This window comes from Lactuca virosa, chromosome 5, assembly GCF_052849685.1.
Source record: "Lactuca virosa cultivar CGN04683 chromosome 5, Lactuca_virosa_CGN04683_v6, whole genome shotgun sequence".
In the NCBI taxonomy this organism is placed as follows: domain Eukaryota; kingdom Viridiplantae; phylum Streptophyta; class Magnoliopsida; order Asterales; family Asteraceae; genus Lactuca; species Lactuca virosa.
Window position 1 is genome coordinate 406,447,091 of NC_136430.1, and position 13,519 is coordinate 406,460,609.

At 34.5% G+C, this 13,519-nt stretch overlaps 1 protein-coding gene across 2 annotated transcripts; it reads right to left on the reverse strand.

The window, feature by feature from the left end:
• Window positions 1-1,986: 1,986 nt before the first annotated feature.
• LOC145111480 (protein NRT1/ PTR FAMILY 3.1-like) lies at window positions 1,987-13,120 on the reverse strand. Of its 2 annotated transcripts, XM_079047749.1 has the most exons (5): window positions 12,975-13,114; window positions 8,947-9,006; window positions 7,194-7,411; window positions 3,178-3,743; window positions 1,987-3,089 (listed from the first exon to the last, which is right to left on the reverse strand). In XM_079047749.1, the coding sequence occupies exons 1-5, from the start codon at window positions 13,102-13,104 to the stop codon at window positions 2,126-2,128; spliced, it is 1,938 nt and encodes a 645-aa protein (XP_078903875.1). In that variant the 5' UTR covers window positions 13,105-13,114; the 3' UTR covers window positions 1,987-2,125. The 2 variants fall into 2 exon arrangements, with proteins under 2 accessions (XP_078903875.1, XP_078903877.1); XM_079047751.1 differs by lacking the exon at window positions 8,947-9,006 and having other exon boundaries at window positions 12,975-13,120.
• Window positions 13,121-13,519: the final 399 nt, after the last annotated feature.

The window sequence follows — 13,519 nt, forward strand, 5'->3', positions numbered from 1 at the left end:
ACTCCCTACTAAAAGTATGAGAAACAAACGACCGACTCGCCCCCGAGTCAAATAATACCAAAGCAGGTAAGGAGTTCACTAAAAACGTACCTAATCACAGGTACAAACATATAAGCATAAAACAGATATAATCAGTAAGATAAGGGATAGAAACATACCAGCAACCACATCTGATGCTGCTCTGGCCTCCTCTGCTGTAAGCTGGAAGGCGTGTCCCTAGGCCCTCGGGGGCGCTGCTTGACCCTGACCCCCGTCAGTAATCCTCAGTGTAGCCGGCGCTGGGGCCTGCGCCATCCTGGCAGCGAGCTGTGGACAGATGGTCTTCACGTGATCAACCAGATGACAATGGTAGCAAATCCTCATATCCTAAACCGGGGCTTCCTGGCGACAATCCTTCGCATAATGCCCCTCCTTGCCGCACTGCCTAACCTGCAAACCCCCGAGTGACCCTTTCTGCACTTGCCACAAGTGCGGCCCTACTGTCCCCCTGATCTGGAATCAGCGGTCTTAGACCGCTTCGGCGCCGGCTGTGCCTTTGTCGGGGCCCGACCCTGCTCTCTAAGTTGTAGCTCAATCTCAAGCTCACGCCGCCTTGCGGCCTCCTGTAAATCCAGAAGCGTATCACAACGCCGGGTCGCCATAAACTGTCGAATATCAGTCTTGAGCATGCTCAGATAACGAGTCATCTGAGCTTGCTCAGAAGCAAACTCCGGGCAGAACATCGCCCTCTCGGTGAACATGCGGGTGATCTCCGTCACCGTCTCACCATCCTGTCTCAGATCCAGAAACTCCCGAGCTAACCGTTCCCGCTCGAGTCGTGGAATGTAGCGAGCGCAGAACATATCCCTGAATTGCTCCCAAGTAACCGCAACTCTCTGATCATCAGTGTAAGACCTAGTCATCAACCTCCACCAGTCCTTTGCCCAGACCTCAGCAGGTTCAAGGCACATCTGACCTTTGGTCAGTAGGACATGAACACGTGAAGAAGCACCCATCCACATCAGATAACCATCTCATAGCCTTGATGGGATCCTGAGTCCCATCAAAAGTAGGGGGCTTCGTGTTGTCGAAGTCCCGATACTGAAAAGCCCGACCGGCTCCCAACCCTGTCGCCGATACAGTTGTTGTGGCTGTTGCGGCAGCCGCCTCAGTGGGGGTTGCATATCGATCATCAAAGTACTCCACCATAGCGGTCTTGATAGACCCAATCATCTCCGGCAACTGAGCCCGGAACATGGCAGCAACCACATCATGCAGGATCTCTCGGATCCTGTCGTCCATCTCATCTGGCCTAATCTGGCTGATAGTCTCTGGCGCTGTCGACGCCTCCTGTCCGCCCTCTCCTGATCCTGACCCGGATCCAGTCACGAATCAACGTGTAACCACCATGCTGAAAAACATACCAAAAAAATATCAGATATTCCACATAACAATCCGGGAACCAACTCCCAACCAAAACCCTTGGAGTTGTGACTTCTTTGCTACGCGTATGGGTCCTGTGATTTCAGTAGTACGAGCTCATACTACCTTCCACGCCTACCCATATTTGACCCAAGTATCATCACTACGCCCTAAAACTATACATAAGCATGGCATGGGCTCAATCCTCACTCCTAGATGAACGCTAAATATCTCATAACCGGCGGACTCATCCCAAACAACCTACCCATCCATAAAACTTCCACCAACTCTGCAGCACTCGTGTATCGTCCGGATTCCAGATCATATTTCCAAGATGAAAGAGAATCAATATGGTGTAATATTCTCGGATCACGTGTATATGTATAATCGGTAATAACAACACGTTTGATTCATAACTTATCACATGATAACTCTTATTCTCATTAACGTAAAGTCTTGAAATTTCATAAATTAAAAACAAAATCGCAGCTTTTATTATGGGTAAATTAAGTTTCAAACGTATCCAATGTATTTGATTTAGAAGACCCGGGTTGCAAATTAAGATTGCACTTAACACTCAAAAAATGAAAAAGAGAACTTTGCAGGATGAACATTGATAATTATGAATACGAGTACATTATAGGAATTATGAATCCACTTTTATTACATTGCCATGCGGTTAGTAACTACCTAACCATATCGTCCAGGATTGATCCCTATATAACTATAAGCTTCTTTTCTCCTTGTAATCTTGATGCCCATTTTCTTCACTATCTCGATTCCGGCCATCCAATAACGACTTTGAAGAGCGCGATTTGTCTTCAGCCAACTCCAAATCGCCTTCCCCTTGTCCATCTTTAATCAATTCCAGCGGTTTATTTGTATAGTAATAAGCACAAGTCACGTAATACATTAAGTTCACTACTTCTATACCACTCATCAACCAATAGTAATAATCCAACTTCCCCTTGTTCAGATTCCGATCTGGTAGCCAGTTGTGTTCCTTTCCAGTGTACTCATGAATCAACGATACCACCAACGTCCCAATGTAGCTCCCTATGGCTACTGCAATCCAATTCAGCGCCATGCAAGTACTTCTCATGCTTTCCGGTGATTGATCGTAAAGAAACTCCAAATGGCCGACTGACATGAACGCCTCCGCTACACCATGCAAGCAAAACTGAGGAACGAGCCAGAAAACAGATATAGGAATCACGACGTTTGGTTTGTCAAGTAGGTTATGATTAGATGCTACTTGTTTTCGCTTTATTTCAACCAGTGCCGAGACTAATGTAGCGAATATGTTTATAGCAAAACCGATTCCCATTCGCTGCAAGCATGTGATGCCGATAGGGTTTTTGGTGAAGCGTCGTGCAAATGGGACGAAGAAACGCTTGTAGGTCGAGAGACAGATAAGCATGGTGAGGACACCGAAGATCGATAGACTTGCAGGTGGAATTTCGAAAGAAGGGGACATATGGCGATCCATGGTTCCTGCTTGTATGATGATGAAGCTATGTTGATGGGATTGCGACGTGACATGGAGAATCGCCGCTGCCCATATGGGTATCATTCGTATGACGGATTTTATCTCCTCCACCCTGTGGACTGTCGCTAGCCTCCATAAGTTCGGACATGAAGGATCTTTTATGTCATCTTGTGTTACAATCGCAGCTCGATCAAACCACCTGCGATATGACAATATTGATATATAACAATACTTATGAGTTATGAACTTATTACTTTTTGCTTTAATGTCAAAGTAAAGCTAATTACTTTAACGTATTAGTATGAAGAAGTCTTCCATCGGCTGAAATACCAGCATCCAACTTCCTATTTTCGTAAAGAGGAGTCGAGTTTTCTTGTACAACCAGTTTCCTTTTCTTAACAGCAGCAACCACCACCTGAGCGACTCGAACCAATGGGCTACCTTCGGGTTTCACCCTTTTATAAAGATGAGCAGCGACCACGAACGCGAGGAACGACAAAACCATCGCGATGGTTGGGATGCCGAGTCCCAATCCCCAACCGACACGATCTTGGACATAAACGACAACTGTTAGAGCTGTGAGTGTTGCGAGTCCCATGCAAAAGTAGTACCAATTGAAGAAGTTACGTCCGACGCTGCTGGGGTTTGATTTGCCGGTGGACATGTCAAATTGATCAGCGGCGAAGGTGACGACGTTAGGGCGGATGGCGCCGGAGCCAAGGGAGGTGAGGAATAGGCAGAGGTAGAGGATCCATAGCTGAGAGGAAGTAGCTTCTGTGCAATTCTCTTTGGTTGGACATGGCGGTGGTCGTAGCTGTGGTAGTATTGACGATGTAGTGATGCAAACCATCCCCTGTTGATCAAACGAGTCATGAGGTTTGACTTAAATATTACTCCATCTTAAAAGTTATGCAAACCATTTTTCGATATGAATTAATCACATAAATTTGAAACTTTCAACAAATTGGTGTTATAGAAACAAGTGTTTCGGTTCATTTTCTTATCTATATGTATTTATAAAACAAATAACAATTTATAAACACAATATGGTAATTTGGTTATTACTTATTTATCATTTTGTCATTTTGACATTCCAATTTTTTTTATATAATCCAAACGTGGGACGATAGTTTAATTTCAAGTTATTTTGAAAGATGCGTCGACTGTGGATTTTCATAACGATGTTGAGTTACGTATGGGCTGACGGAATTGGACTAAGCCTAGTAGTGGTGTGACCCAACCCAATCTCCACATAGTTGATATTTTAGTTCATGAGTTATGACCTATGAGTATATGGCCAAAATCCCACTTGGGACTTGGGACTCGGGAGTGATTACACGTGGGGCAGCAAAATGTTGTGGGGGATATTGGCCTATGTCGATGGGAATGATGACAAAGTATTTTAACTGGTGGCTTCGTGTCATATAGAAAGAGGGTTTGATTCGACAAGGTCGGTTGGTTTTTCTAATCAAAATTATAGTTCGTTTAGGAATAAAGGTACAAATCACTATAAAAAATTATTTCCTCGAAGTATAAAGAAAAAAGATCTTAGTTTAAACGAACTCGGGACATCCATAATGAATTAATGTATGGTTTAATGAATTTTTTTTTTTTTTGAAACGGTAAACTATCCTACTACTAAGTTAATCCTAAACACCATCTATATCTCCTAACGAGACTTGAACCCATGACCTCTCATTTGAAAGAGTCACTCCTTATTGGATGATATGAAAAATGCCTAATTGATAGTTATTGGATTAAACCTAACCGCAATAATATTATAAATTGAAATACATTAAATTTGAAGATTAATAGTTATGGCCACGACAAGATTACGAAGGAAAACAGTGGGTCCTTTGCTGTGTGGACCTAGAACAAAAAATTCAAAGGTATCACTCATGATTTTAAGGATAACAAACTAGAAAAATTATTCTATGTTGAAAATTTTTTCAAAAAAACTCCACTATGCCAAAAAATTTGAAGAGTAATAACTCGGGCATACATATAGGTCCACCAATGGTCCTTTGACCCACTTAAATTTATAAATATTCTTTAGAATTGTAAAGCAAAAAATTTAGGACCTAACTTAGAAATTTTGAAGGATCTACCATATATTATTGAACAAAAAAAAGGAAAAAAGTGGTATAGACTATATAGGCAGTACAATACATAACATATTTGGTGACAAAAATTAGTCTCACATCGGCTCTAAACATCAACTCTAGAAGAAAATGGTGGAAGATTTTCCATTATAAATAGTTTTTTTTTCATACTTTCACACCTTAAAACGTGTCGAGGCATGGTTCAAACCGGTTTTACTCCAAGTTTAAGTTGATTTTAATAAAAAAAAATAATGAATGATCGGTCTGGACGCGGTCCTCTCACCACGAGCTTTTATACATGTTGAAGCGGTAATTTTTCTGATTGAACATGTTTTTTCTTAAACTGGTTCGGTTGAACCTAATTAGGGAACCATATGGTTTCTATTCTAGAATCACCATTCATTATTTCACTATTCAATGAGAAAAACAATTTTTTTTTCATTTTTTAAATATGTTCTACTAAACTCTATAGAGTTTAGTGTATTAAAGAAATGAAATTGTAAGTTTTATATAAAAGCGGAATGTTGATATGAAAATCTATTAAACATTATAAAGTTTAATGGGTTGGGGATGTCTTAACAAGTCATATTAATAAGTAAAGATTATTAGTTATTCTGACTTGGATTCACAAATATGTTGTGCAATAGCCACATCTTGCAAAATCATTTAGTCATACAAGAAGGTAATGATATTGAAGTTGGAGTTGATTTGTACACAAATGTTTTTTTGCCATACACAATAATGATATTTTTTGCATATTTTAAAACTCATCTAAAACAAAAATTGTTATGTATAGCAAAACAATTATGTAATAATCAACTCCCCTTGCAGTTAGGTACATTGGAGGTGAGTATGTGTGCGCTTTAATAAGGCCAAGAAAAAGATGTTAAAACAATAATCATGATGAATGACAATTATAAAAAGTTTAAAATATACGTTTTTTCATTGAATATTAGAGGTTAGGTTTGGGGCATGGTCCAAGCAAATGTGTATTAGGCCGTAAAGAGTGGGGATGACAAGAGCTCAACACCAGTGACATGGAAGATGATGTGGCGTCGACAACACCACACTTGGTGCTCTACATACTAAGAATTGATGTCTTCCTCAGTAACATTTTGTCGTACCTATTCCTTGACATTGTGTTGGGGAGTTTTAAATAGATTCTTCAGACTGTAATGGTGTGTATGACTTTGAGGTGGGCCGAGCTATTTAGGGTTGTTTATCTTTTAACTTTACTTTTACCGGTGCAATAGGAAAATAAGGGTTATTTGCTCTTGGGATGCAACTTTGTTTAGTAAAGAACATATTGCTAATGACATTAATTTTGTGGTGGTACAAGGTTATATATATATATATATATATATATATATATATATATAGTTAGGATCTTTTGAGAACCCATATATATGTGAGAACTCAAGCACCTTTTATGCTGTAGATTTTTTTTCAAGAAAAAAAAAGGTTTATCCACTTCTAAAACATGTAAATATAGAAATTTATATATATATATATATATATATATATATATATATATATATATATATATATATATATATAGGGTTAGGTTGTTTTGTTCTAACTATCTATTGTGTGCATTTAAGATTGATTATGGACCAATCATTTTAGTTATTTTAAGAAAGTAATTAATGCATATTAAATGTTAAAAATATAATGAGCATTAATTAAATTTTTAGCATTTAATATGCATTAATTACTTTCTTAAAATAACTAAACTGATTGGTCCAGAATCAATCCTACAAGCACACAATAGATAGTAAAAACATTTGAACTTAACTCTTTATATATATATATATATATATATATATATATATATATATATATATATATATATATATATATATATATATATATATATATATATATCATTTAATGCATATATTAACAACGCAAATATGCAAATATGCACATTTTGTATGTATACTTTTTTTTTGAAATTTATTTAAACAAAAGTTCTTATATGTGCACATTTTAGAGGTGCATACTTTTTTTTTAAATAAATCTACAATAAGAAAGTTTTTTGGGTTCTCACGGATATATGGGTTCTCAAAAGATTATATATATATATATATATATATATATATATATATATATATATATGTGTGTGTGTGTGTGTAGATAGATATACACACATACATACATTCATATACAACAACAAAATCATAATGAGAAAAGATACATACCAATAAATAAACAAGGAGGCCAATAACAATCGTATAAAAGCGGCCCGCAAAAGAATCAGCAATTAAAGCACCGATAAGGGGCATGAAACTCGACGTCCCTCCAAAATTTGTTAATATGTTAGATGCCTTAACCATTGGAAGGTTCAACTGTTGGGTCAAGTATGTTATTAAGTTGGCATGGAATCCCGTTCCCGCAAATCTGTCACATACTTCATTAGCTGCCAATTTGAAACCAAAACACATTAATTATGAAGTTTATATGGTTGTTAGCTCGTCTCTACATGATATAAATTATTACATAAAAAAATACTATATAAAATTGTAGCTTTACTTTATTTCCCTGATGTTGTTTATGAAATATGTTAGACTTTAGAGGGAACATAATATATCTATATCTACTAATACTTGATTATAAGGAGAAATGTGTTGAGAATCTTTATAGAAACATTTTTTTTGTTACATGTGGAAATACATTATTTATTTTATAGAAGTATCCTTAATATGAGATAAGGGACTCCAAAAAATATAAAGACAACTTGGACCATATCAAACTGGTTATACTAACACCCCCATCCTAAGAGATGGGGGTTCGATGAAGATATGCAAAGAAGCGTTAAGCCATAGAGGATCGAGCTAGAAGCAGACTTAGATACCATCACTAATACATGTAAAGTACATGATTTAATCTCCAAAAGAGTCGAGTAGAGAGTAAGAATCCAACGTATATATAGAAGAAAATAACCATGTTTAGGTGATGTTGGAGACCAACACTTCACAATATATGGAGACTCAATAACGAAAAACAATGATGTGCTAAGTCACTAAGGAGGTTGACATTGACACTAATAACATTTTGAATATGTGCAACCTAAATATTTTTTCTCCAAAAGAGTTCTTGATGACCCGGCAACTTCAAAAGAGTCTATATATATATATATATATATATATATATATACATACGCACACATAAATGAGAGCATCTCTAATCGATGTAGGCATAAACACTCACCTAGAGGCGATGACTCAATAATTGTAGACAATAATGTGTTAAGTTGTGGATGAAGCTTTACATCTTCTTTGATACCATGTGGAATACATTATTTATTACTCAAAAGAATCATTGAGAAGAGAGTGATAACTCCAACATATGCAAAGACAAAAGGACCACATCTAAGTAATATTGGACACTATTAATTTTATCCGAAAATGTATATCTTTCATACATAAAAAGTAAAACTGCAAAAATGGTCTATGAGGTTGTTATTTTTTTGTGGATTCGGTACAAAAAGTTTGCACTTTGCACCAGATGTCTTTGAAAATAGTTCAAATGACTAGTATGTCATTTTAATTTATTTTTGAGAAAACTTCATAAATGGTCCCTATGCCTTTTAGAAATCTAGAATATAGTCTTTTGGTTCAAAAAACCTCATAGATTATCCCCGTGGTTTCAAAACTTTTAACAAACAACCCTTTTTAGCTAGTTTCGTTGTAGATCTAGTCCATTTCAAAAATTAAAATGATATTTTTACCCTTTACATATTTATTTTTTTATTTTTCATTATTTACTTTTTAATATTTTATTATTATAAAATACATGGCCCATAAATCTTTCTCTCTCTCTCTCTCTCTCTCTCGTCACTAGAAAGAACCCACCACACTAAATTCCTTCCCTCATCAAATTGCTGCTCATCATCTTCATTAGCAACCTAGGGCTTCTTCCAGTTCCATTTATTTTTTCCCTAATTTCACCAACCTAGGGGATTGCAATGCAATGCTCCGTGCAAGTGTCGGTGTCGGCGATGATAAAAGACGCCTGCGAATTGGGAAGGGAAGAAAGTGAGGAAAAAGAAACTGAAATCAGGTAGTCAACAAATGTTGCTTCAATGGACTGTGTTGTATCGAGAAGGGTAGTATCCGGCAGAAGGAAAGTCAATGGTGAAAAGATTAATCTATGAGAGGTATGATTGTTCATTATATGTTCTTGTTAGTTTTAGTTTCATGAACCCTATTTCAGTTTTATTGTTTTACAGACGATTTTGATAAGTTATTGATTGTGGTGGTAGCGAGTTGGAAGGAGTGTGTGTATGTTGAAGAACAAACCCAAAATCTTGATTTTGTATATGTATGTGTATTGTACCAATATGAAGCATTCAAAGATAGAATCAGAGATGGATCTCTCTCTAAAACAACCTTCAAAATCTCCATGTTCATCTTGTGCTTTACAACTAAGACTTTGCCCTATGGTTTTAAAGTAATATGAAGTTTTGATGGTTTACGCAGAAGACCGGCGAAATAGCACCCTCATGGCTTGTCTTTTAAGAACAATTGGACATGCCTGAAGAGCAATTGGCACCATTGTTGGACCTTTGTTCCTGAAATTTGATTTTAATTTTTGATGAGGAATCTATCAACCTGGTAGGTTCATCCTAGGGACATGATTTTGAAGTTTGGGTTAATCTAAGGGCATCTCCAACCCACCCCAAACTCCATTTCTTCCCCCATTTCTTCCTCCATTCTTCTCCAACCCTACCCCATTTTTACCTCCATTTTTGGAGATATGAATAGTATTCCCCCATATATGGGGGAATACTATTCATATCTCCAAAAATGGAGGTGAAGTTTGGTTGCCAATTTTAGTCTCTCTCATTTTTATTTTATACATTTCTAGTTTATTTTATCTATTAATTATAATTTAAATACAATATTTAATATTTATAATATCATGTTATATACTAATTTATATTAATTAATCATAAATATAGAGTTTAATTAGTAGAGGGGTGTATTTGACAATATATATAAGTTATAAAAATAGAATATTCTAGGAATATACTTTTTGGGGTAAAAAATGGGGTAGAAAATGGAGTAGGATTGGAGATGAATCACTATTTCCTCCATTTTCTACTCCATTTATGGGGGAAAAATGGAGATGGGTTGGAGATGGTCTAAGTTGCAAGAAAAAGATGAGAAGCAAGTGCATGATCCAAATGCCAAAAACGAGAAAGGAATACAATCCAAATGCAAGAATCGATTGTTTGAGAAGGGTAAATTGGATCTCTGATGTTGGAATCGAATGTTTGCAAAAAAGAAATCAGATCTCTGATGCTAGAATCTGATGCTGGAATCGATTGTGAACAAGGGTTTGGATAGCAAGTGGGTTTGCACAGGAGAGAGAGAGAGAGAGAGAGAGAGAGAGAGAGAGAGAGAGAGAGAGAGGCCTAAGTTGGGTTTTTATTTTCTTTTTCTTTTTTAATACTTTCAATTAAAATTAATTATAAAAAGAAATGAAAAGAGTATAAAAATCTTTTTACATGGGTCATAGTCTGTTTGCTAAAAGTTTTGAAACCACAGAAACCATCTATAAGATTTTTTGAACTTAGGGACTATAAACTAGAGTTCTGAAAAACCACATGGACCATTTATGAGGGTTTTTCTTTATTTTTTGTACTCTTCTTTTTGTTTTAATATTTTATTATTTAGAAAAAAAAAGTTATACACAAGTCCGGGTGGATGATAGGATGGGTGGGCTGTTTTTATTTTTAACTAGAAAGGTTACCCCCGCTACGCGGGGGCCAGAAGTTTTCAATGTTGTTTCCGAATTGATAAATATGACAGACATAGAAAGTGCAAGGATGAAAAGTCCGGGCTTTGCCTCGGACAAAAAATGTAAAAGTTTTGACTGCAAGGACCAGAAGTGTGAAAATGGCTAAAGAATTAAAGGGGTAGGAATTAGCAACTTTTTAGAAAAGGGATCAAAGTTGTCAAACCGTTAAAGTTTTGTGGCCAAACTTTAAATATTAAAAGGTTCCAAAAAAGTGTAAAAATATTGATTGCAAAGACCAAAAGTGTCAAAATGGGTAAAGAATAATGAGCAAAGTTGCCAAAAAAAATCCAAATTTAGTATTCCTAACTTCCAACAATAATACAGGGACCAATTCTGCCAAAAAAATGGGAAGTTGAATGGAACACAAACAAAAGGACATGAATAAATTAATTAAAGAAGTACAGGGACCGGATATGTAAATCAAGAGACCAAACCTGGACAAAGTTACTCAACTTTACTATTCCTTTCTTCCACAACTTTAATATATATATAATAATTAAGTGTAAACATATTTTATATATATATATATATATATATATATATATATATATATATATATATATATATATATATATATGGTAATGTTCAATAGAGAACCATAATTAACCAATAAACCAATGAACCAATCTTTTTTTCAACTTTTAGAACTTATTTTTTATCAAAAAAAAAACTAAAAATACAGAAATTCATAACTTTTTATCATTTTTCCAATGATATCAAATTCGATAATTTTTTTTTTGTCAAATTCACAATGTGAATCTTTGAAGATTCACAATGTGAATCTAAATTCACACGGTGAATTCAAAAAATATATTTAACATTCACAATGTTAAGTTATGAATTTAAATATTTTTAGTTTTTTTTCCATAAAGAATAAGCTGTAGAACTTAAAAAAAAGATTTGTTTCCTTGGAGAACCAATAATTATGGTTTTCTATTGAACTTTTATATATATATATATATATATATATATATATAAAGTTTAGTAGGACCAAAAAAAAGTATAAAACAAAATTGATTTTCGTTTTAGACCAGTGATACAAGTTTAAACTTTTTTGGATTGAAATCAGAGAAAATTAAAACTATTTTTGCAAATTTCTCTTATTTTTATAATTCTTAATTAAATATAAATGATATAAATATGTAAAAAAAAATAAAAAAATAAAATAAAATAAAAAAATAAAAAAGCAATATTATCCTACCCACGTCTCGTGAAGTTCAATGACAAAAAATGTCAGTAGTGTCGTAACTCTGAGATATTGATATATATTTAAAAACCTATAAATATATAATTATCCAAATACAATGATCTCAAACCACCTTAATTTTTAAATATTTCTGGGTTTGCTTTTGGTAATCAACTATACAATATCTTATTATTAAAATTTTAACTCAAAACCAACCATAACTTGTAGAAATGAGTTTTATTCATTTACTATTTTACTTTGATTCACTGTCAAGAGATATGATTATATAAATGATAATTTTGGTCTATGCCTAACAATAAATTTCCTTGTCCTATAATTATTATTTTAATAAGGTATATTTTTCAAATATATATATATATATATATATATATATATATATATATATATATATATATATATATATAAAGTATGTACTTTTTAAATTTTTAATTTGAAACTTCAAAAAAATATTGGAATATAATTACCATAATTAACACATAGCAAAACAACGTTTTAGGTTATTCAGAAAAGAAAATCAACTTGGATTTTGGCATTACACTCTTGGAATGTATAAACTTGCTGTTGTTTGTCTAACCTTTATTCAACAAACATATAAAGGTAAAAATGCTAAAGCGCAAACTATGTGAATATAAAAGAAACACGTTTTTATCGTTGTTTAGATAATCTTTTGTAAATATTTTATCTGCTAACATCCCACATATACGAGCGGCATTGGCTTGTTAATCCGGACTTTATATTGATATGAATATTTGTGTGTGTTTCTTTACTCCTTTGGAATTTCCTTTAAAAATCTGCTCACAAGCCATGGCCATAATTAAGAAAAATATACAAACAATCATTGGATCATTTTGTACCATATGCTTATGAAATCTATTAGGAAATCTATTTTGAATCATCACTTGGATTGATGTCGATAAGATATTCTAGAGATATATGAAAGATAGGGACATGAATGGTGGGAGGAAGATACCTAGAATGAATGGCATGGTTTTGATGCCTCCAAGAGTTTTCTTCTTCTCGGTGTCTTCATGGTTACTCTCACTATTCTCATTATCTTTGGTTGGAGACATTTTGCTCTTCCCTACCTTCCATGAATACATGAATGAATAATTTATAGTAATTGAGTGAACCCAATCATGCACATGAAGGTAGTGGTAAAGATGAGTCATGACATAACATGATGTGTATGTAACTTGTCTCATTCACATTTCATATTCAATACAATAAGTCATTCTCACACTTCAATTACCCACTCACGAAATTTGTTAAATACCACAATCAAACAATTACCAAAATGGTAAAAAGATATATCACGCCCTTTACCAAACATAAAATACCAAAATCTATGGACCAAAACGTATAATTTTAGATTGAAAAATCTAATCCTCTTCTGCATAAATCCAGAAAACAGAATCCTTATTTGTGTGTTTACTTTGTAAATCTATTAATTTGTTTTGAAATTTATGAATGTGGGATTGTAACTCTTAGTAACATATTTGTGTAAAGTTTGGACCA

Coding starts and splice junctions, on each gene's coding strand:
- LOC145111480 (XM_079047749.1), bottom strand. CDS start 13,104: ATGTATTCATGGAAGGTAGGGAAGAGCAAAATGTCTCCAACCAAAGAT. Junction 9,007..12,974: donor AACCATGCCATTCATTCTAG/GTATCTTCCTCC, acceptor CCCAATTCGCAG/GCGTCTTTTATCATCGCCGA. Junction 3,090..3,177: donor CTTCATACTAATACGTTAAA/GTAATTAGCTTT, acceptor GTCATATCGCAG/GTGGTTTGATCGAGCTGCGA.